This window comes from Dicentrarchus labrax, unplaced genomic scaffold, assembly GCF_905237075.1.
Source record: "Dicentrarchus labrax unplaced genomic scaffold, dlabrax2021, whole genome shotgun sequence".
NCBI classification, from domain to species: domain Eukaryota; kingdom Metazoa; phylum Chordata; class Actinopteri; family Moronidae; genus Dicentrarchus; species Dicentrarchus labrax.
This window is the reverse complement of record NW_026136712.1, coordinates 10,395,578-10,420,394: the sequence shown is the minus strand read 5'-3', so window position 1 is coordinate 10,420,394 and position 24,817 is coordinate 10,395,578. Positions and strand designations below refer to the sequence as shown.

At 40.9% G+C, this 24,817-nt stretch overlaps 2 protein-coding genes across 2 annotated transcripts; one reads left to right on the top strand and one right to left on the bottom strand.

Moving 5' to 3' along the window:
* Nucleotides 1-83: 83 nt before the first annotated feature.
* ift140 (intraflagellar transport 140 homolog (Chlamydomonas)) lies at nt 84-23,747 on the bottom strand. Its single transcript, XM_051417895.1, has 30 exons — nt 23,617-23,747; nt 22,965-23,128; nt 22,615-22,836; nt 22,272-22,393; nt 22,006-22,136; nt 21,255-21,430; nt 21,019-21,110; nt 20,809-20,915; nt 20,448-20,593; nt 20,144-20,347; nt 19,981-20,053; nt 19,789-19,880; nt 19,464-19,591; nt 19,209-19,326; nt 18,996-19,117; nt 18,746-18,881; nt 18,516-18,647; nt 17,663-17,874; nt 5,441-5,618; nt 4,896-5,086; nt 4,696-4,791; nt 4,470-4,602; nt 4,088-4,231; nt 3,731-3,859; nt 3,354-3,536; nt 3,049-3,252; nt 2,620-2,832; nt 1,758-1,924; nt 1,489-1,630; nt 84-1,295 (listed from the first exon to the last, which is right to left on the bottom strand). Exons 2-30 carry the CDS (start codon nt 23,109-23,111, stop codon nt 1,116-1,118), a joined length of 4,320 nt encoding a protein of 1,439 aa, XP_051273855.1. The 5' UTR covers nt 23,112-23,128; nt 23,617-23,747; the 3' UTR covers nt 84-1,115.
* On the top strand, nt 6,236-15,135 carry tmem204 (transmembrane protein 204). The gene is made up of 3 exons (XM_051417896.1): nt 6,236-7,761; nt 8,666-8,821; nt 13,751-15,135. The coding sequence occupies exons 1-3, from the start codon at nt 7,482-7,484 to the stop codon at nt 13,993-13,995; spliced, it is 681 nt and encodes a 226-aa protein (XP_051273856.1). The 5' UTR covers nt 6,236-7,481; the 3' UTR covers nt 13,996-15,135.
* Nucleotides 23,748-24,817: the final 1,070 nt, after the last annotated feature.

Here is a 24,817-nt window from a genome sequence, read left to right as displayed (position 1 = left end):
TATGTGTGCTCTGCTCAGTGTATTTTTTAAGAAGAAAAGGAACACAACTACTAAAAATAAAACCTTTCAGGCCATAGGGCCACTTCATTTTAAAAATGTTTTATTATAGGAACTTTACAAGGTATAGGAACAATGCATTGTAATGTAAAACACAGTAATTCACAATATTGTGTGCTAAGTAGAAATTCACTCACATGTTATCAAAAATAGCTGAAAAATAATATACAGAGATGTGACTTTTGACACCGAGAGGACACTTGCAATACATCAATTGAATAAAAAAATACATTGTACCAAATGTATGTAAACCACAGAATTCCATCTGAGGATAAATCTATAACAAACCACACACTCAGAGCCAAACTTAAATTCAGCTCATAGGCAATAACCTGAATTCATTTACCTCTACCATTCGGCACAAAAATACAGCTGTAAAATGTATCCAGGTTTGGAAGATAGAATAGAAGAACTGCATTAAATAATTGACTTTTTACCCTTTTTTTGCAGATCATACATGATAGGGATTATTTGTGTTTTTTAACACATTTTTGTCAAAATAATGTGAATATTCAGTTGAATTGAGTAGATCTAGTGTATATCTAAGCACACTACCTCTGCATTAGGTTTAAAGATTATTTAAATCTATGTGAACATGACTATTAAAATATAAAAGCTCAACAATAAGCCCCTCTAGTCCTGAGTCATGCTTGAAATTTGCATTGTAATGTCTTGCAGGTCAAAATATTGTTTTTTGAGCCTGGAGACATCCTTTCTCCTCCTGTCTTCATGAGTAAGGAAGCTTTTAAATAACCTTATGTGGTATCTTTCTCTCTTTCCATCTCATCTGTCTTCATTCCACAGTGCTCGTGTCATAATCAAGTGCCTTCTATTACAACCAATTACAGTGCTCATTTTATCAATGTGACTTCTGTTGGTAACTCTGACAGACCCCATGTTTCTGTACTCCACAGTCATTCCCGGTATGAGAAAGTGCAGACTCTTTGCATATTCATGCGCATGAAAATCCAGATTCTTCATACATATGAATAAAGAATCCAAATATATGAAAATGTATTATATTGTTAAACAAAATAAAAACCGTCAGTGTGATTTATTCAGGATACATTTAAGTCCTCCTCAACTTCATCTTCCTCTTTCACACTGGGCCTGTGGTCATCACGATTCACGGGTACACCCATCTCTTTTTGCAGGGCCTCTAGGCTGGACTGGCTAATGTAGTACCGAATGTTCTGTGCTGGCAAAAGCTTCTGGAGCTCCTCCAGCTTACGGTAGGCCTGGAGAAGAAATATGGAAAGACGATAAAGTGCTGAGTGTTTGTCCATGGACTTTTTGAGTTTAGAGCCATGAATCTAGAGACATCTGACAGCTAAGACAATCTGACATTTAAAATTGTCTTTCACAGGATGTAGATGTTTACTTTTACCAGTGAAATTTCACCTAATAAAAAAGCTAGAAAATAATAGTCACCACTTGGAAGTTGCCCTGCTGACAGTGGTGCTCCACCAGGAAACCAAATGCATCTCCAATCCTGACAGCAGGGTCTAACTCTGGCTCCTCCAGCAAGGCTTCACATAACCGCACCGCCTCACCAGCATCCTCTGAATACAACCTGCATGCCAAGGACAAAAGCTCAAAACCTCAAATGAAGACAATAATGACACCCCCCCCCCAGAAGGAAGGAGAAAAGAGGAACTTATTAAGATACAAAAGTGAACAAATCTGAGTTGTATTCTTACCTGCGTGCGAGGACAAATTTCTTGATTAGGGTGATTTTATGCTGCAGGTCAGCCAGTCTTGCTTCCTGTTGTCCAGCTGAAGAATCCTTTGCTTTTGAGATGCACTTGAAAGCCTCAGTCAGAGCATCTAGAGCCTTTTCATAGTTCTGGTAATCATCAATCTCCACCTTAACAATGGTCAACAAGATGAAATTTGTTTGATATTGAGTAATTCAACTTAATATCTTTTCCTCAAAGCGTCCCTTAATTATATGTCACAACATCTGCAGCCCTGGCTTTGTAAATGGGAAACAAAGTGGATCAGACCGAGCCACACAGCATTTATGATTGTATGTTATTCCAGCCAGGATTTGCGTGTCAAACGGTTAGATACTTTCCAATGGACATTGAACTTACTTTCTAGTTTGCCAAGATATTCTGTTGTTGTGATGTTAGCTATAGTAGCAGCAGAGTTGTGAGTATTGCTGTCTGGAGCTGTTGTGCTGGCTCTGGGAAACCATCTCAGCCTCTCTGCATGTTACTTTGGCAGCAGTTTGCTAACCAACAACATAGCTAACGTTAATTACTTGCTCTGTCACACAATATCATGGTATTTGTCATGGTATTGGATTTTTCCAGAATAGCTTACCCCACCTTTAAGTCTCAACAATTTAGCTATTGTAAAGAATCCCAACACCATGAGCGCTAACAAAGATTTTTTTGTCTCGTTTCAAAGGTCACTGCAGAATCAGAATTAGAATCATACGCTGTGTACAGTAAGTACAATTTCTGTTAAAACCTGCTTTTTGTCAATTCAACAATTCAAGTAACAATAATAAGCATCATGAAATGGACTGATATTTTGTATTGTGTATCGCTCTACCTGAGCACAGGCTTCATAGAAGCCAGCAAGCAGGTCTGGTGCCCTGCCTTTGGTGTAGAAACCAATGATTGTCTTCAAGATCTCTGGATTTTTCCGCCAGTCCAGAGACTGGAGGTAGTTGGCAGCCATGATGAAAAGCTCCTTCTGACGAGAAACATTGGCAAAGAATACTATTTTCTCCGTGTCCCCCGACTTGAGGAGTGCCCTCATGGCCTGTTTGAAAAAAAGATACATTCAAATATTTTTAATAGTCATATTTTACTTTGCATGCGCATGTATTTGTGTGTGTGTGTGTGTGTGTGTGTGTATTGCATGACATCAATCTGACAGACAAGAAGGATTAATCCCTTGTCCTTTCCCCTGATACCTGCAAGATTATTTAAGCTTGCAGTGATTCCATACAGTGTTTAAAACCCACCACAGTATTACCTTAGGCTTGTTGCCCGCCTGTGTGTATTTCTTGGTGGCCAGGTGGTAATTTCCCTGACGCATGCAGCAATCAGCTATCCTCTCCAGCAGCTCCTTTCGGGCCTCTTCAGACAAGTCTTTTGAATCAGTCACAGTCATTCTCTCTGCCAGCTCCTCTGTGATGGTTAAGTTCTGGGTTACACACAGCTCGAGGGCTTGATGGTACTTTGTTTATGTACACACAAAAAGGAAAAAACACACACAAATAAGTATGTATACATGACCTGATATTTCCATGTATGTGAGAATGGGTCACAAACAGGTACCTTCTTGGCTGCTACCAGTAGCTCCACAGCCTTATCATACTGGGAATGTGTGATGAAGAAGTCAGAGCAGCGTGCCAGAAGGGCTGGGTCAGAGTTCTCATTCAGATCCTCAGCAATCAACTGAAGTGCAGAGAACTGTTGGGTGGCAAAGGCCAGCTCGAGAGCTTTGGAGACATAACCAGCCTACAGTGGAGAAATTAGCAAAAAAATAAAACTAAACTAAAAATACTGCTGTAAATAAAAACGTTGCCTCGCTTTTTTACTCATCAACATTGTTCAGTCTGAATATATGGTGCAATACTGCCATCTTGTGGAATGATTTAGAATGCAGAACATAACCTCAGTCATTCAGAAAAAATGAGACATTTGTGAGGGACCTTATGGTAGAGGGCGACAGCTCGGTCCATATGAGTGCCTTTCTCTTCGTAGTAACAGGCAGCCTCCATCATGTCCTCTGGGTTACTGAGCAGAGCCAGGTTCCTCAGCTGGTCATCCAGACCATTCTCCTGTTTAGACACAATACATACACATCCATATCCCACTGAGTGAATAACAAAGAATGAACATATTAAAAACAAATACACATTTTTTTATTATTTTGTCGGTGTAAAATGGCACACAGTCAACCAATATGATGACCAGCAAAAAGCCTTGATTCATAAATACCTGTCTGTTGAGTATACAGATATTTGTAACTAAGAATGGGCAGAGTAGTACACAGTGGAGTGCTTTACCTTACAAAGTCGTATTGCATTATTGTAGGCCTGGGCTCGTGTGTAGAAGTGGACGGCCTGTTTGATATCATCATGGCCCTCATAGTGCCTGGCCAGGTGGTATGACGCAGCCCTGTCTCCTGTTTCATTGGCTATCTCAGATGCCTAGTATAATAAATACATACATAAGCACATCAATCACCACAATCCATATCTATAGGTCAAGTGCAAATAATGAGAGTTAAATGAATATGAAAGGTTAAGATATCACAACAATTTACATCTATATTTCAAAGACAGCTAATTTCCCATGTGCAAACAGTAAAAGTATGAGTACACCTTTGCACCTTTCCAATAAAATATTATAAATGTAACATGACACCTCTAATACAAACTTAGTCACCTTCTGAATGTTCCCCATATAGCAGTGGACTCGAACCAGGGAGAGGTAATCTTGGGCACATTCATAGAAACGCAGCGCTGAATCCATGTCTGACTGGCTCTCCAGGTACTGGGCCCACCACTTATAGATGTTCCTGGATGGATGTAAGTTAGTGTATGCATATAGTATGAGAATCATGTAATATTCTCTGCAGATGACAAGGTGTTTACCATCAAGAGAAACTTACTTGTCTTTCATTTTGTTAACGTAGATTTCTAGAGATGCTGTGTCATCTTGGAGCATTCTGGGCACTTCGACTCTGTGTGTGTCCGAATTCTCATAACTGTAACAAAAAGGCTGACAATGACACTTTGTCTCCATGGTTATTTTGTCCATACACATTTGACATACACCACTGGCATAAAAAAACAACAGATTCTGTCTTACTATGCAAGGGCCAGGGTCTTGTCACCGATGGACTCCAGGTATTTGGCATAATTGTAATAGGTTGTGCGCAGATGGATGCGATCGCGGTTCTCTGCTGTTTCCAAAGCTTGCTGCCATTGGCCAGAAGCCTGGTAGAAGTTGTTCAGCAGGTCATAGCGTTGACAGCCCTTGTACAATTTTTCTGCATCTTCCTATTGGAATACAGGAAAAGAAGACGGAAAGAGAAATGATTTTCATCCGGAAAGTCCCGTGGTCTTTATGTTGTGCGATGCTTAGACCTAAAAAGAGGATATGTTATTTGTAACAGAATGGTGTGGCATTATGTTATTATGTTATGTCATTATGACTGAAGTTTTAGGGTTATTTATGAAGAACATAAGAACAAATTCCTCTTGAAAGATTTTATGATCTGGAGTGAGGGGATGGACTTTCTTTTAAATGATACTGTACACCTAAAAACACTTCTTCATTGTCTTTAAGGGACATATATAGCAAAAGGCATAGCAAAAATCAGTAATTTATACACTGATAATTGAATATCTTACCAGCATGCCGAGCTGAATGGCCAACATCGCCACTTGGGCTTCTGGCTCAGGCTCAGCCTCCGCCTCCTTTAGTGCTTTTGCTGCCCTGGCATTTCCCATATTCCCAAGGCACACACGTGCCACATCCAGCCGGCGGGTTTTCACACACATCCGTGCCATGTTTTCCCATACTGCTTTACTACGGAGAAAAGAGAAATGGCTTGTTTGCAAGGGTAATGTGTAGCTCACTGCACTGGTATTTTATCATTTAACAGTGAAAATAGTTGTACACATGCATGTACAATTAGTTACAGTTAACGTTTATATTTTAGACCCAAACCTTTAGTATGCATGTGAAAATGGTGACAAACCTGACCCAAATGTACTGTAGTATTTTTTCAACATTTATCACGACTATAACCTGCACACAAACACTGATATAAGCATAGCCATACAAGAATGTATGCAGGACTTAAACTTGCAGGAAGAGGCGTGATATTCTATCTCTGTCTTTCCTTTTTTTCCCTTTTGTCTTGCTGACGTAAATCAACCCCTCTACCCCCCTTTTCTTTTGCTTCAATTCCAAATTTAAGATTCCACAGCCATCTGGTCTCTATTTGCGTACCCACCCTCCTCCTTGCTTTAGCTGATACAGATGTGGGCTGTTTATTAAAGTTAGGCAACAGGAAATACCCAAAATCTTTAGGGGCCCTGCTATAAGAGAGGGAATGGAGGCCAAGTGAGGAAAAAGAAAGCACAAGTAGTAACTGTTCGCCAAAATCTTGCTCTATATGGTCACAGAAAACCAACCCTGAAAACAGAAAGTGAGAAACTTTAAAGTGCTGAGAAAAAAAGAGTTTTCTGCACACAGAGCGGCAAGATCTAGAGAGCCAGAAAAGGAAAGACAAGAGAAGGAACAGGTCTGCATTTGGCCCCTCTTCCTATCTTCTTTTCCTCTCAGGAAACACATCCTGTTGCTGGCTGACTGCGGTGGCCAATATGTTTGTTGCACACGAGAGAGAGGACTTTAGCGAACGCCCCCTGGGCTCCAGACAAAAGAATACACAACAGTGACGTCTAAAAGGGGGTCTTTTGGACATTCTCACACACACACGCACACACAAACACATTTAAAGTGATCATGAAGGAGGGAGGTGTCTGTTTAAAGCTCGCTACAGTTGTGAACTGATGTCTCGGACTATGACAAACAGCAACTCCCCCACATTTCAACTCTGACCTCAAGGATTTGCAGAGAAATAGTGAGAGAGGGAGAGAGGGAAAGACAGAGAGAAGCAAAAGGAGGTGGGTTAAAAGACTTATTGTTCCAGTCAGGCAGTGAGGGTTCTTCTAGTTGAGAGACAGTCTTGGTAAGCCTCAGTAAAGCCATTGGCGAGACACTGACACAGCAACACTGTCCGCAGAATCTATGCTTATTTGCATCTGTACTCTTCTGAAGGAAATGTGAGGTAGCTGAAGAGAAAAGACAAGAAAAAAAGAAAGAAGAAATACAATTTACTCTCTGTGTAGGCACACAGAGAAGCCAGCTGCACGCACCAAAGTCAGACCAGCACATTAAGCAAAGGACCGAAGAAAGGAAAAGGAGAAGATAAAGAGAAGAAGAGAAGAACAGAGAGAAAAACAAGCAAGGAGCAAGATCCAAGAGTCAAGCTGCAGCCAGCCGGAGCCAGTGGAATGGACCTAGGTGCCAGTTGGATTAATCCCCGCGTACCCGCAGTGCTGTCTGAGGAGGAGGGCTGAGGATCTCCTACAACGACAACCAACTCCTGAATGAGGATGAATGGAGATGTTCTTTAGCTAAGCCTCAAGACAACACTCTTGCCAATTCCACCTTTGTGTGAGCTGGGACAACACTTGCAAACAGCTGGAGGAGGAGGAGGCGGTGGCGGTGGTGGAGGAGGTGGAGAGGAACCAGGGGCCCCAGAGCACTGCTGGTGCTACTGCCCCAGAGGAGAGACCAGGGACCGGGCAGGACTTTGAGGAAGAGCAGGGGTCAGAGGAGGGACACGAGGGAGGAGAAGAGGTGGCGGGCAGCGGGCGGCGCATGGCCGTGCAGAGGCTAGTGGCAGCGGCGGTGGCGGTAGCCCTGCTCTCCCTAGTCCTAAACAATGTTGCAGCCTTCACCCCCAGCTGGGTCCTGCAGGCTCTTGAGGACGGACGCAAGCGGAGTGTGGGACTATGGAGGATGTGCCCCGCTGGAGGGGAAAGGGGCCGCGACGATCTCCAGGCTGGGAGAAGGGGCCAAGGGACACAGAGGCAGTGCGAAAGCCTGGGATGGGGATCTGAGTATGCAGGCTACCAAGAATCCCGCAGCACTGTCAAATGTAAGTATTTATGCTAGTTTTAATTTTGAAGTGCAACAGTTTTATTTATGTCTGCTATGTGAAAAAATTTAATTTTGCAAACTTCAAAGTGTATAAAACTGGTTGAGTGATTGATTGTAGTTCTTAAAAGCAACAAATGCGGTACTAGGGGTATTTCTGTGACCGATGTCAGGTTGTAGTCATTTTTGTTCCTTTCCATATGAAGCAAACTGCAAAAGAATTTTAGTAAAGAAATAAATTATGTTTTCAACGGTCTCTAGTTGAGGGCTAGAGATAAATAGCAATATGTCAAAACTCAAAATCAAAGCACTCCAGTCAACAACAGATCAACTTGATTTGTGCTACATCCATAAATTAAATCTAAGTGCTTTACTTTAGGTCAGTAGCAGACTGATGTATGAGTGTAAACAGCAGCGCATGGCAGCCAGCCAACAATGTATTGTATGTAACTCATTTAAAAACCTAATGAAGCTTTTTTGGGGGCGATCGTGTTGCTGACATGGTAGTATAAACCCTTATCTGGGTGAGTTTTCAGTCGTGGTGGATTTATGTGCTTCACTAAATTAAGCTCCATTGAGAAATTTTCATTCAAGAACAAGTGTAGGAAATGCTGAAGGTTCATTGGCCAACTGTACTGGGCACAATGGGCAGCACTGCCTACTAATGTTAGACAAAGATGTGCCTCACCATTCATGATAACACAGTAATCATATCACCGTGCTACAAATGCATACTTCTCCCTTAAGTTTCCAGTTGCACTTCAACATTCAGACATTTTATCAGATTATCTTTAACAATCAAGATCTCTGATTTAAACTCAACCTGACCAGTCACACATTTAAAATGAATGCATTTAAATAACCGTGCAGGAAAAGTGACACAGCTCTTTTTTTGGTCCCTCAAGTGCAGTTTGACATGATGCGAGCATGTAACCTGATGGCGACAGTGGCCCTGACTGCCGGTCAGCTGATCTTCCTTCTAGGCCTGATGGAGCTGCCCTTCATCACACAGGAATCCCAGTGGTGGGAGGAGGCCATTGCTGCACTCTTCCAGCTAGCCAGTGAGTACAAACACTTCTACAACTTGTTTGTTTGCAAATACTGCAGAGACTGTGAAAGACACTATATTTACAAAGTAAATCCCCGGTTAATAGAATGTAGGTAAAATGTGACAGTAGTTGAAACAATAACTGACTTGATTTACTACATAATTTTTCATTTAAACATGTTTGCTGAAACCACAGTGTTTCTGATTTTAGTGTGAAGAGAAAAAAGTTAACCAAATACAACAACAGAACAGCCATATTAAGAGAGAAGATAGGGGAAACTAGGAAACAAGAAAACAGAGCACCTTCCTCGGGATTACGTAGTGTGGGACATAACTAACTGCAGTCATGGTAACAAACTCCCTTCTCCACAACCACTACCCATATATCCATCCCACTCAATCACATTAAGAGCTGGCTGGTATGGTCTGTCCCAGTGCCCCTGCTGAGGAAGTGTGTTGTGTTGTGTGCAGTGGTCGCTCCACCAGTTAGTATCATTGTGGCAGAGTGGCATGGAGGGGGTCTGTTCTGGGGCTAAATTTAGTCCTGGTCCAGAAACCATGGGCCAGAGCTGCAGCGAGCCAGGGAGCGACTGTTGGGCGCCAGGATATCCCTGCTCAGGACGAGGAAATGTCTGTGACTACCTGTTATGCAAACCCCCGAGCTGAAGAAGGAAAAAGAGGGGAGGGGGAATGCACGGGAAAGACAGTTTCGACAGGGACTGTGTGTTTGTGTGCGCACTGGCACGAGGGATTATGTGCATGCAGGTTTTGTGTATGTCAGTGTGTGTCTTGTGATTGTGTGTTTATAGTGTGTTTTGGTAGAGAAATGTCCTGTGGTACATGCGACAGTAGGGCTGGAATTGCCTCAGTCTAGATAAGCTGGCCTAGCTTTTATGTCCGTGTTTACAAAATGTCCAAGAGCAGCGGCAAATAAAGAATCTCCTCTTTATCGTTAGCACCTTTGGCACGCATTGCAGCAGTGATGAGGGCTTTTATCTGAAGGCCTTGGTGAGAGGATTGAGACCCACCCAACATTACAGGATTTTCCATTATTAGATGACACCACCAGCCAAATACAGCTAGCAGGAACTTGTCTCACCAAAGTAATAAAGACAATGACAAATAAACAGATTTCACATCCCATAAATCAATATCACCAACATGGGGGTTGGACATTTATAGCTATTTGGACAATATGGTCAATGAGGATCGATGACTAAGACTATGTTTATAAATGTTGGCATTAGGAACAATAGAGACAAAGTGTAAAAAGTAATAAAGAGTACACACCTTCTTCCCTGAAATCTAATAATAGTACTGCTCTCTGGAAAAATGGCATCTTCCAATTATACTCTCTTACCGTGTATGGTCAACAAAGCTGGTGAGTAATAAGATGACATGTAGCTTGGTAAATAGGATGTTCCCAGACAGAAGCAGAACACCATATATAGAAAATATCAACCAAATGAGTTACAACAGATACAATTAAATAAATGAAACGTTTATTATCATTTGGGAGTTTTACTAACATATATATCCAAGTAAGAATAGTTAGACAAAAGAATCCCAACTCAAGGCCCATTTATAGCTTTTTCCAGGGCTTTCAACCACACCAGACGTCTTCCTTAGCAGATGGAGCTGAGTTATCATGGAAATAGTAGTTTATAGTATAGATTTTTTAAGAGCTTTTCTTTTTGTTAGTGAATTAGTCAGTCGACAGAATAAGAATAGGCAGCTATCTTGATCAGAGATGAATCATTTTAAGAATCTACAGCCACACTGCTGGCTCTGAGAGTAAACTAAAGTATTGGACATTTTGACATTTTTATCCTGACGATAATGGTGGATGAAAAGCTATTACACCCTGAGGGGAACATGGATGTCTGCATCCAATTTTATGGCATTAGATAACTCATGTGGTAGAGCTGCCGCCCCATGTACCAAGGCTGAGTTCTTGCTTGCTTCCAATCCGAACTGCAGCCCTTTGCTGCTCTCCCCACTTTCCTGTCACTCTTCAGCTGTAACTATCCATTAAAAAAATATATATATAAAAAATCATGGCAATTAATTCAATAGACAGACACTTTACTCAAAAAGCTCAACCTGATTGTGGCACTAGGAGAAAACTTAGGGGACCATCAACATCATTAGGATACATGGTCTGGCAACTATGAACGTTTGCACTAAATGCTTGGCTAAAGTGGTGGACCAGTCAACAGACTGACATGGCCATCCCTAGACACAACACTAGCATGTATAAGAATGCTAGCTTCTCAAATTTAGAGGATTTGTAATTTTCTTTGTCTCATAGTCTTTCTTTGTCTTTGTCTAATAGTAAACTGAATATTTTGGGGGTTAGACTGAAAACAAGCAATATGTTCTCAGCCTTTAGGAAATTAAATGGGCATTGTTTTTTAAGTAATAAAACAGTTAATCAATTAATAGAGAAAATGATAGTCAGATTCACCGATAATGGAAGTTAGTTAGTCTTAAATAACAAAACAATTTAAAAAAATACATTAATAATCCTTTACCAAATTCCAATTCAAGTAAAATGGCCTCATTTTCCAAGCACAGACAGCTGAACAGGCTTTAACCATTCAGTAATCCACTCTCCATTCCTATTTAAGACCTCCCCCACTGAGTCAGTGAATGAGCTTCAGCTCTGAATGAATGGAGATATTTTTACCCATCACCCTCTTACTCAGGAATGTTTTCATTTTCAGACTTGCCAAAATGCTCAGTTATTGCAAGCAGACTGTGAAAAAACAATATCCAGTTCCATTCAGTGATATCTCAGCGGTGTTGGCAGGTCCAGGCTGAGAGCACAATATTGGTCATTTCACCCGTGGAGGAGTTCTAACATGTCAAAACTCATTACTGCAGGTCATGTCCTGTCAGAGAAAAACTTACAGATGTTGAGGAATTGTATCTGTTAAATCTGGCTCCTGAAGGAGTCAAACTTTTCCCAGAAGCCTGTGGCTCAAGAGATTCCTAGCAATAAGGTAGTGTTAAAGGTTTGAGCAAGACATCCAGGCAGGCTGGTCACTCTAATAAATCATGTGCCCTTTAAGAATAAACCAAGACATTACAAACGGGAAGGAAAACAAACCAGCTAAATGATTTCCAAGACCTTGTCTTAGGTTAAGCCTTGTTTAGATTTTCTCTGTGACTGATCATGTCAAATGTCCAGCAAATATATTAACCTCGAAGTTTAGGGTGCGGAGGGAGGGGAAGGAAGGAAGGATGGAAAGAGGAAGAAGGGGAAGGAAGTCTGAGAGATAAGTCTGTGCCAAAAAAGAGGTTCACACAGCCCACCCTGGCTGGAACCTGGACAGGAGATTATTCATTTTCTTGGATAAGGAGCCAGACAGGTTAAACATGAACAGATTGAGCAAACAGTTGCATTCTTAAGCGTACACACGGTGGTAGACATGCATTGATACACAGACACAATTATCCACATCCTCACTTAAAACAATGACATGCCATATTAATGTAGAGGTAGAAAAATAACTCGCTGACTGCTTCAGGAAACGGACTGATTCATATCCTAAAGCACCAACATCCATATTTCCAGTGATTATTTTTGGTCCCTATATTTATACCACTGTGGATGGGGCAAGTTTTCAGACATGTATTATTGTGGAACTGGTGGATGGCTCCAGACCACACTTGAATGCGGTACATGAGAGGTCGACTGGGGGAAACGTGACGCTTTCATACACACCTCTAATGGTAAAGAATGAGGAAAGGTGTGGGCTATGGAGACAATGAATACCTTTCCACTGAAGATGTCAATAAAACAAAGTAAAGATCAACAAACAGCATGGAATTGAAGGCTGTGGTTTCTACTGTTGCATGCAAACAGGAGTTCCTCGTTGCGTGAGTTAAACTACAGTGAATCAAAGAAATCAGGAGATAAAACATCTCAAAGGCTTTTCTAAGCATATATTCATGCTCCGATATTTTTACACTATTGAGAACTTTGATCTCGAGATCTCAGAAGTTCTTCCGAGGAGGAAACAGATTTCCAAATTCAAAGGCCTCACACAGAGCTCCCGCTGAACTGTGAAATACAAGGCTACTGGGATGGATATTTGAATGTGAGCATGTGGGATTTTAAAAAGCTATTCAGACACACTTTCTGTTAAATTACTGTACTTTTAAACTGTGGCTTTCCAAATATCCAAGAAATACTAAACTAGAAATAGTAAAATATATAAGTATGTAGTCACAGAGAAGAAAACATTCTTCTCCTTGCTCTGCTAAAGAGTGCCTGAAGAACATTTTCTTTTCTGCAACTAGCTTTTAGCCAAGTTAGCTCCAAGTATGGCAATGCCAGTCGTTTGGTCAACCACTTTGGTCCATATGGAAATATCTTAACTATTGCTGCTATGGCATTTGTAAAAACATTTATGAACCCCAAGGGAGGAATCCTACTGATTTTGGTAATCCACAGACTTTTTATTTAACGCCACCATGAGGTTTACAAATTTGAGTGAAATGTCTAAACAAATATGGGATGGATTGCCATGAAACTGAAATGAAAACACAGACAGTCTTGTTACCATCAGGATGGATTGTAATGACTTTGGTGATCCCTTAACCTTTCGTCTAGTGCCACCATCAAGTCAACATGTCCATAATATGTCCAAATATTGGCAAAACTAATTACACTGACTTTGTGTTTAGTGCTAATTTGCAAATCTTCAGGAGCCAACAACAGCACACACATTTGTACTTGGCAGCTCCGGGTAATTGCATTAGTACTAAACATGACACTACCCATTTGTCTAAATGTGAAACATAACACTGCTTAGACTGCATAGCAAGTAGAAAAAACTCAAATTGCTAAATGCTCAATAAATATAATCAACGAAATGAGGATGGCAGTGCATTTTCCCTGACTGAAGCCTTTTCTCTCTGTGCTCCTGTACAGGTTTTGTGCTGGTGATTGGACTTGTGACATTCTACAGGATTGGGCCCTACACACACCTGTCCTACTCCTGCTACTTGGACATAGCTGCTTGCCTGCTGGCCACGATGGCTGCAGCCATGCTCATCTGGAACATTTTACATCGCCGTGATGACTGCCTTGCACCTCGAGTTATAATCATCAGTCGCCCACTGGCGTCACCCTTCCACCCACGTCTGGACAATGACTATGTGGAGTCCCCTTGTTGAGCCACTAAGGAGTTAAGACTGCACTGACATGTTTTTTTCCAGCTCAGATCCTCCAGTGTGACTCCCAAGAGAAGAGGACATTCCTGTGGCTCTACAACAGCTGGACTAACATGTACCTGCTATTATAAAACTCTATATTTCACAACTTCTCCCACCATAAACAAAAATATCAAATTATTTTGCTGCTTAGTTCACAAAAGTCACAGATTTAACTAAAATGTATGTATAAAGCAGCCCTAAACTCCCAAACATATTAAATATTATATGATATTTCATTTATTCATGCTTGGGTGAGCTAAGTGGTAGCTAAATATGGAATTTGGACTAGGATTGTCTGATATGAAACCTCCTACTTATAAAAAGATCAAGCTGGAACTTGACCTATTTTGTTATATGTGCACTTATTAAATGGCCTCCTGCATAATTATAAATTGGACATTTTGAAAGATGTTGTAACACCAGAATACCTCATATTTGTTTTCATCCATTTAAAGTTTATTACAGTTTTAATACATATTAATATTAATGATATATGTTGCAAGTAAGTAGGTAAACTAACAAGGTAAAAAGCAGAGGAATTACTCAACCTCAGCCAACTTTTTGATTGGGCTTACCCAAATCAGTGACAATATCTAAACAACCAGTGAGAGGTGACAGTTTGATCAAATAAATGCGTACCTACTGAAAGATATGAGGGAATATTCTCACTCTCTAACTCATTTCCACATGAATATTTTTCCTCTTGACAAAGGGAAAATAAAAAAAAAAGATAAATGCAAATTAATGTATGTGAATTGATTTGGATTTTTTTCAGCCGTATTTTTTAAATTGATGATAACAAATGTTTTGGCCATGTACTGCGTTTTGAAATGACACACATTTAAATACTTAAGTTCATTTTTTGTGATGCTTTCCATATGAAACTCTGCTCGCTTGTGGTACATAATGTATACTTAAATTAATATAATATAGTTGTATAAAGAATAGTGCTATTATTAGTAGTAGTGTTATTGTGACCATATCATACTTCTGCAAAAAAAACTCTAGGCTGTCTGTGGGTCTTCCACACTGCCCAACTCTTATGTTTTAAAATAATAATATATCATTTAAATTCAATAAAATTATTGGTTAATATTCAAATACAGTGGTTGTTTGTTGTTGTTGTTGTTGTTGTTGTTGTTGTTGCTGTTGTTCTGGTGTCCAACACTACACCTGACAAATGGACAACACAGAACTTCATTAAACTATTAAATATAACATGTATATAACATGTTATATATAACATGTATTTTCTGGCCAAGAAGCAACTGGGAGCACTCGGGTGAAGTTTAACCATTAGCAAAAGACTTTCTAGACAGTGTCTTTGAAATCCCTTTAACCAGATCTCACTGCATTCTTCAGCAAATGGAACAACATGTCCTAAGTACAGTATGTATACGTGCAATCCAGAAGGGGATTGTTGAAAGCTCAAGAAAAAGATACAATAGCAACTGAGCAAGGAGGACAAGAATGAACCTCTATGCTTAACCCTCAAGATTTGTTGATTGAGTTGATGAGAGTCCATATGGGCTGTCATTTAAAAACGTCCAGTATGTAATATTTAGGATTATGTATTGGCCGGATGAACCAGTATACAGGTTTTTATTTCCCGTAATATGTAAATCTTTCATACACCACCATACCGATGTATAGCTGAAACAGCGGCTGTAAGTCTTCAATATAAATATTCATGCATTCTGATTACTTATTGTATTATTTTGTGGGGCTACAAAAACCCAATAGTATACATGTTGACATTAAAATACTTATATTCTTTGTATTACTGACAGCAGAATAAGCCCCTATAAACCTATATAAAAGCCCAGTCTGTCAGAATCTTAAAAAATACTGTGCTACAGACTTTTATTAGTGTGTAATCACCTGACAATAAGAATCATTGTGTTTTCTTTACTACCGAGCGAGATGTGTTCAATGTGGTGTATTTCCACAGTTACATCTCAGCAATGCAACTCCCACACAAACACTCCCAACAAAACAAAAAATCCAGATAAATTATCAGTGAATGAACTGGTAGAATCATTTTATATAACAATGACTTTATAAGAAAACACATTTTTAAATTCTAATTTTTGCTTCAGAGAATGAAGAAAAAACGACTTTATTTGAAGAAAGACTGACTAAGAAGAACTGTAACCAGTCATCCAACCATCAGTGATTGCTTCACCCCTGAACACTTCTGTGAGTGTTTTTGTTTCTGATGGAAAGGGGGAGTTTTGCTTTTAAATAGCAAATGCAGTGGCAAAAATACAGTAAGAGAATGCTTGCATTCATATGGGCAGATAACCCTGCAGCATGTCACCTAAAGTCAAGGACAATATGAATGAGAGGAAGTAGCACAGTCTGGACTGAGTAAAGACATTCCAACCTGTATCTGACAGGCTGCTTCGGGAGGGACTTTCATTGTGAGAATATCTGTTTTGGGTAAAGTGAATTGTAACTTTAATAATTTTTCTCTACTTGATTGACAACATCCAGGGACAAGGCTGAGTAAAGCCCCATTGATACAATGAAACTGGACTGTAAATCCTCAAATACATGTACTATATGAAATTAACTTGACTCATGGATGGCAAGCCAGCTCTGACTTGAGTATGAACCTTTTTCAATTCAAAGATCGACACAAGACAAGTCCCAGTAGATACAGGTTACTGTGGCAGGAAATGCATAATCCTGTGGGCGGAGATATGCGGGAATCGAACACAATACCAATCTTTTTTTCAAAAAGAAGCCGCAGTAAAAATAGCCATCAATGAGGAACTAAGTAAAGCTGTCATCATGCCTATTACATTTTTGGACTATCCGGCCAGTGGGATATGCTGATTCCCATTTGTGTAATGTTTGTAAGTGCAAGAGGAACGCCACAGCAGAATTCAGAGTGAGTGCCCTGAATCACGTATTCTGCTAAAGATAATATCAGATCTCTGCTGAACACACACGCACGCACGCACTAGATCCCCCTGCCAGTTTGGTCCAAAAGGAGTGCCCTTTCCATTCTTGCAAACATTGAATCAGGTCACTAAAAGGGTGTGTGCGTGTGTGTGTGTGTGTGTGAGTGTGTGAGTGCGGTGTGTTTAGAAAAGTACATCCCCTCAGAACACACCCACACACTAACAGAAACAGTCACATATATACACATTGAAGAGTTCCTTCCCAAAGCACAGACACAGAAAAAGTCCTTAATCATGTCCTGTGTTTGAAATTCTATTTCATGTACTTACATAAACAAATAAATGTTATGCTATGGTGGATCGGATTTGATTGTGGTTATAGTATGATACACAAACTGCAGCATTCAGTCTTATTTATTATTAAATTCACATACAGTATTTCAAAATGTATTAGCCTTTCCAATAACACATACAGTGGTGTGTAATTTGTTTTGTTGACCTGTCAAGTGCCTACTTTGTTCTTATTGCTTAGGAATAAAAAGCACTGCCTATTTTATTATTTTTTAGAATATAAAATAATAAAATAGGCAGTGTTTAGTGCCTTGATCACCTGTCAGGCTTAAAGAAAAACTATTGTGGTAGAAGTGATGACAGCCATCAAATGGGGGGGATGTGCCCATCCCCACGAAGCTGATGGTATGCACGTATTGATGCCTTACCTCTTGATGAGCTTGATAGACTTGAAGGCTTCGTCCATATCCCCGATGGTCAGGTAGAAGCTGAAGTTGAGCATGGCGTCGCGGGTGGCCTTCTCACAGTTCTCCAGGCCCACAAAGTCTCGGAGAGCTCGCCTGGACACCATATTGGGGAACTGGGCAGGTGCTGATGTTGTAGTGGAAATCTCTACTAACGCTGGATCTTTCTCACCAGGCTAAGGAGAGGTAGAGCAGGTAGGAAAATATGGTTTTAAGATCAGGAGACATGTGATTCACAGCCAGTAAAGAAGAACACAGTATGGTGTGAGGTATGATTATTATTAGTAAAATAAACATAAAATCCTGAATCCTGGGGGAAACAAGGGATTTGGAGGAATGGATGGAAGAGGTAGAGCAAACCAAACAACAACAAAGCATCACAGAACAAATCTATTCATCAAGACAACATGGATGGGAACTGGACACAGCATAGTGACATCTAGATATTTCAGGGGTGCACTTGTGCTGATGATTAATTTTTGCATAGATGCAGCACAAGGCATCAAGATCACAGTTTTTGGAAGTTGGTAGTCAAGAATACTGAAGCTTTCTGAACAGACTGCAGGGGACAGACACTTACTTCTGGTCGAAAGACACCCCCCCTCCGAAATAATAGCTGGGTTGTGTAAGACCAAACACAGAGTTTCAAATAAGAATAGTGATGGGTGCAAACAAACATGCAAGGATTGTGTTTAAGACAATTCAAGTTTCGCAACAGTCTGCCTTCATCTTTCCAGAGAGAAACTCCACATGCTGAATGGTAACCCCCCACTGAAGAAACAACACACAAGTAGAACAGAGTGTTTTCCGTCCTTACCTTGCAGCTGAAACAATAGTAGGGCACGTCCAGAGCAAGGAGCGCCTGCAGGCCTGCAGGTTTAGGGTAGCAGTCCTGTAGGAGAAGCCCATGCTCCTGTGTGCAGAAGAGTGTCACTACCGACACGTCCATCTGAACAGAGGGAAGGCAACACACTGTCAAATTAATTTCAATTTACTTTACACTTATTAAAATCATACTCAATCTTAACATTAAGGAGCAGTCTGTACCGTATCCAAGACACTAGCTGATGAGGATTCTGAGCTCATTGGTGCCGTTTCGCAAACGAAAAGCCGAGGTTCACTCTCATCCCAGAAGTGTGATACAGGGCAGCGACCACTGAGCTCCGTCCCCTGAAACTGCTGCCTAAAACACAGAACAGACATGCACAGTATAGCACAACCTTCTGTAGGTTTCCGTAGAGGAGAAACCTCTACATGGGCAGAATAGAAAAATACAGTCAAAAGCAACGTCAGTTACCTTTCACTGTCTTCCGGCTGTGAAATACCGCTAGACGGTCTGCCAATGAAGAAGTCAAAGTGTGTCACAGTGTCCATCTCAACATCATAAAAGTACACTTTGTGATCAGGACGTCCATTAACCTGAGAGGAAACATTATACACAGAAAAATATGGAAAATAGGCATAAAACACTAAACTTGAACTACTTGAACAGCTTTTCAGAAAGTTTCACCTGAGAGATTAGGATGCTGACTTGGCTGCCATTGGCGTTACATTTGACTGATCTCAGCGCTCCCAGATTGGCAATCTGCTCAGCCAGGTTCTTAGCACTGCAGTGAGCTTTGGCATCTCTATAAATACAAATAGTAAGATTGCCATTGTTGGACAAAAAAATGTCAATGAACAGAAAATTACAATACATGGACATCAGCTGGCATTCTTTCTGTAACTTTTTTAACTGACTCCAACATTCACATTAACATCATACCTTCGGGAGAGGTCAAAGACTCTAATGTGTGCTGTGTCTGTGCCTACAACCAGATAGGACTGACACACACTGAGCAGTATAGGGTTGCCTTCTGCCTTGGAGAAGGTCAGTAGCTGCTTCACGGTACCCTAAAGAAAAGAAAACATAAAAGATGGTTCAACACTGAACTTAATTTATGGTGTTAAAAACCACTTGGCTGTTTGTTTAAGCTAATTTCTAAGCAGATTTAATTCACAAACATAAAACAAAAAGAAAGAAAATGACAAAACAAAAGAAAATGTGAATGTGAATATTGGATGGTAGGATCCAGGGTGGGACAACGGACCTGTGGCGTGCGAATCTGGACCCTGTTAGGTTCCACAGTGTAGAGGTTCTCACCATGTACTGCTACTACATGGGAGTCACATGGAAACGATCCTGGGAAATGGAGGAGAAAAGCTTAAAAAGTTTACAAATCAAAGACAGGGGAATCAGTGTGGTTTGGTATTTTCAGTGGGCTTTTGCATAAGCATCGTACCTGTATTGCGAAGAACTGTCCCTGAAAGCTCATACACAGTGACCTGCTTGCCACTCCAGACTGTCACTGAATCCTGTAGGTATGACAACACCCAGTTTTATGTTCTACTTAAATATAGAGAAATAACAGTTATACGCTTTCCACTTCTCAACTCCACACTTACCTTGGTAACACACACTCCCTTGATGTGCATGTCAGACTGCAGAGCAAGGTGCACTCCTGTGCTGAACTGAGTAATGCTGAGATGGGTTGGGGTGAGCTGCACTGCTGCCACCTGCTGGCTGAAGTGGGCTGACATCACATGCTCCCACAGGATCAGCACTGTGTTTGAATTGTTGGCCGCAAGCAGATTCAGGCTGGAGCCCCACTGAAAGTAAAGCAAAGTGTGAGTAACATTTCCCAGCAGAATAGTACACATATGTTGATAAAAAGAAGTAGTTTTGTACAAATGGTGGCCCAGACTGTACCTGTAGCTGAATGACATTGCCCTCTATTTCTGTGGGTGTCTGTAGCTTCCACTGGGCTTTGGTATCACCTCTGCTGTTGGCGCCTGCCTGCACCACCATCCTCCACATTGCTATGCGCCCATGGCTGGTACCAGCTGCTAAGATTTCTGGGGAGGTTGGAACATTATACAAAAGCAATGAGGCTTTACGGGGTTCACACACCAGCACTAACATTGTGATTATCAAGGGGACTGATTATGTATAATCACTCTACTCAAGGTTTGAGAATGTGATGAAATAAAACATCTTGAAACTACTAAATCCACTGGAATGTGAAAAAAAACATCACTTTATATTGTTCGTACAAATCTGAAATATGCACCTTTTCCTGCACAGTATGAAACACAGTTGATGATCTCTCCTCTCTCAAACCCCATAGTCTCGTCGAGAGGCAAAACATAGTTGTCATCTCGCTCCAGGTCCCATAGTCTAAAAGATGAAAGAGACATATATACACAGACACAGACACAGACAGATATGTTTAAAATGGGAATGTACAGTATCTGTCTACAAACAGTATATGTACACTAACCTGATAACCGGTTCCCCTGTTGCTGTGATGAGGAGGCCATTCTCTGTCCAGACAATGTCTACATTCTGCCCAGTCTTGCTGCTTAACTTAACCTTTCATTAAAAAAACAGCAACTGTGTATTAGTTTAAACTGATCTATGATTTCTCACACAGGGGGCTTTACAGTGACCTACTAGTACAAACATAAGCCATTAAAAATACCATGCTTTTCAACAGATTTAATGATTTTAGTATACCTTCATAAATTCCTGGGCTCCTCCCTCGGGTCCAAGAGTGTACTGTGACAACATCAGTGTCTCTGTGATCACAGCAAGTGCCTCTCTTTTCTCAAGGTAGAATAATTTCTGGATTGCACCCTCCACACTGAGAAGGGTGCTTGTCTTGCAATGCTCATCCACAATGTAGACCTTACCTACAGACAAGGTACACAGAGTTAAAGATTTCAAAAGTAAGATATCTGTTGCATCATTGTACAAAAATGATCATATGTGTTTGTGTGGTTATATTTTTAACTATTAATGTTTATGGAAAAAATGCCACAGTGGGTTTAATGATTTTCTCTTAACTGAAAATAAGCTTTATATGGCTAAGTAATCTACATTTAAGTCTGGATGAAATTATATTTCTTAAACCTGTTAGATGCTCTCTCAACATTCTTTAGATTCCTTTTGGTCAATAACAGCTCCAATTGGGGTTAAGGGCCTTGCCCAAGGGCACCACAGTGGGGGTAATAAGAGAGGGGCAAGCACTCCTTTTTCACTTTCCCTATCCAGATTTATTTTTATATATATTTTATTAATTTTCGAGCCACAAAAGTATTTTCATGGAGATAGTGAGTTGTCTGAGAGAACAGTCTGGCTGAAAACGATGGTGTAGCTCATGATCATCACTGTGGCTCTAAAGAAACATACTCATAGTGGTAAAAAAAAAAAAAAAAAAACCTCTGTAAGACTTTCTCAAAATGCAGCACACTAGACTAACTCTTACCATCCGCAGTGCTGACGTAGAATGCGAGTCCCTCCTGTGGACCCATCTTGAGAGGTGCTCCTTTCCAGCTGAACATGTCTAGAGCACTCTCATCTCCACTCACTGATGCCCGGGCTAGCATTGCCACATCGCTGTAACAGAATTCCTAGTTTAAAGACTCAGCATCCAGACCAAGAGTGCATAGTGATATGACAATTTTTCAACATTATCTGAATGACTAAAGAGGACGAATACCTAACTTGGAGCATTGCATCTTGTTTACTTACTCCCCAGGTGAGGCCGGTCTGAAGATGCAGCAAGTTAGAGGTTTGTTGTATTCATGCTTCACAAGATGGTTTCCTTGAAGTCTCCCTCTAGCATCTACCTTCCATACTGCCAGCGCTCCAGTCTGTCGTTAAATAATTACACTATATTTATGTGGTTCAATAAGCACAAATGGGAAGTTTAAATGGTTTCAGATTGCACGCAATTCATCCTGTTTATGCCATGTTTTTAATCCTGCCTCGGCCCAAGTATTCCCAAAAGAAAATTGCATGTTTATCATGTATGCTATGCTATGAAGGCGTGAGTATGTTGATATGACATGGACATATGTGTGAACACACTCACCTGATCCCCAGTTACCAAGCGGCTGCCAGAGCTACTCCACTCCAGCAGTGTGATGCAGGCTGTATGTGTGATGGGAAAGACTGTTTGATGTCCAGGGGGATGTGTCAGCAGCACCACCTCTCCATTCTCCCAGCCGACTGCCAACACTGGCTTTGTGGGATGCCAGCGCAGCACAGCGGGCTGGTAAGGACGTTCTAAATGGCAGCTCTCCACATACTCTCCCTGTATATGATCGGATGAAGTATGCAGACTTAGTTAAATATGCTGTAACACAGTGAATATTAGTGGATATAACAAAGTGGTCTTTTTTTCCCCTGCGTCAGCGTTCATCTGCAAAACTCAGATTTTACCTGCTGCAGGTAGAGGTCCACATTGCCTCCAGTGGTGGGGTTGCTTGAGGCCACAGCCAGCACAGTAAGAGCCGGGTGCCAGGTCAGCTGAGAGGGCACACCACTGCTTTCAGGGGCCTCAATACGGTGGTCAAAATACACCGCCATGTCCCCTGTGCTCCTCTCTGGATAAGAGAAAAGCAGCAGAAGCAGATGGAAGCTAGGTGGGACCTCCAATATCATACATTGTTATTCATGGTGCATTCTTTAATATCAATATCATGCTGTGCAGTTTAATGTCCCTTTCTCAGATAATTAGCTGTCTGGCTTATTCGTGTTGTTATCTCTATAACGTTACCCTCAAATAGCATCCAGTGAATCCAAATGTATAATTTCACTTTATATGTAATTATCTGTTAACGTTAGTTAACTTTCCTAGTTCACTAATAGGGAACAGATACACAATGTAGATTTTAACTGAGCTATGGATTCACCATAACAGTTAGCACTATCAGCTACCATTAACGTTAGTAGCGTTATGTGACTAATGGTTAAGTTAGCTTTAGCCGCTAACATTAACGTCAGCTAAGCTAGCCAAAGTTAGCAGTCATTGCTGGCCCCTAGCTATTGTAGAATGAAGTTAACCGTTCTGTTCAGTTATCAGAAGACCAACCTCACTGTCGTTTTCTTCAGGTTAATGCCGACGTAGTTGTTTAATCTCGAAACAACTCAAAACATCGACCGTAACTTCCAGGGTTGTTGTGTAGCCTCCTGTGTGATCTACAAAGCGTCTTTCCCAGTTGCCCCTGACAACCTCGATGGTTGGACAGGGGGAGGAGTTACGGAAAACAACGAGCCCGAGTCGTTATCGAAGGTAGGTGATAGATAGATAGATAGATAGATAGATAGATAGATAGATAGATAGATAGATAGATAGATAGACTTTATTAATCCTCGAAGGGAAATTGGGTCGTCATAGCAGCCAGGTCACATTTAAATACAATAAAATACAGTAAAATACAACAATAGAATAAAATACTGAGGTAGAAAAGATAGAAAAGATAAATAGGTAGATAAGGTGCAAAGAAGTTGTAGTTGCAAGATGGTGGTAATAGTACTGATGATATGAAAGGTACTGTTATTGTTAATAACAGTATATAATAATAATAATAATAATAATAATAATAATAATATAATATGTACACACATATATATACACACAGATATGATATGATATATAGCATATGTATAATAGATACTTGACTATACAAGAAAGATATATATATTGTAATATAATAATAATAGAATTATTATATGAGTTATAGAGTCTTATGGCAGTGGGGAGGAACGATTTTCGGTATCGTTCCTTCTTGCAGCGGGGTTGAATGAGTCTGTTGCTGAAGCTGCTCTTTAGCTTGTCCAGTGTTGTGTGGAGGGGGGGGGAGGGATTGTCCATGATTTCCAGCAGTTTTGCCAGCATCCTCTCCTCCATCACCTCCTCCAGGGTGACAAGCTTAGAGCCAACAACAGACTCAACCTTTTTAATGAGTTTGTTCAGTCTGTTGGCGTCCTTTGCCTTGATGCCCGCACCGCAGGACACCGCAGCAAAGAAGATGGTGCTCGCCACAACAGACTGAGCCTCCTCAGGAAGTAAAGCCGGCTCAGGCCCTTCTTGTAGATGGCCTCTGAATTTGTGGACCAGTCCAGTTTATTGTCCAGTGTGACACCCAGGTACTTGTACGCCGACACCAGGTCCACATCTGTCCCACTGATGCTGACAGGAGAGGGCAGGGGCTTGTTCCTCCTGAAGTCCACCACCATCTCCTTTGTCTTTGCCACGTTCAGCTGCAGGTGGTTCTCCCCACACCACTTCA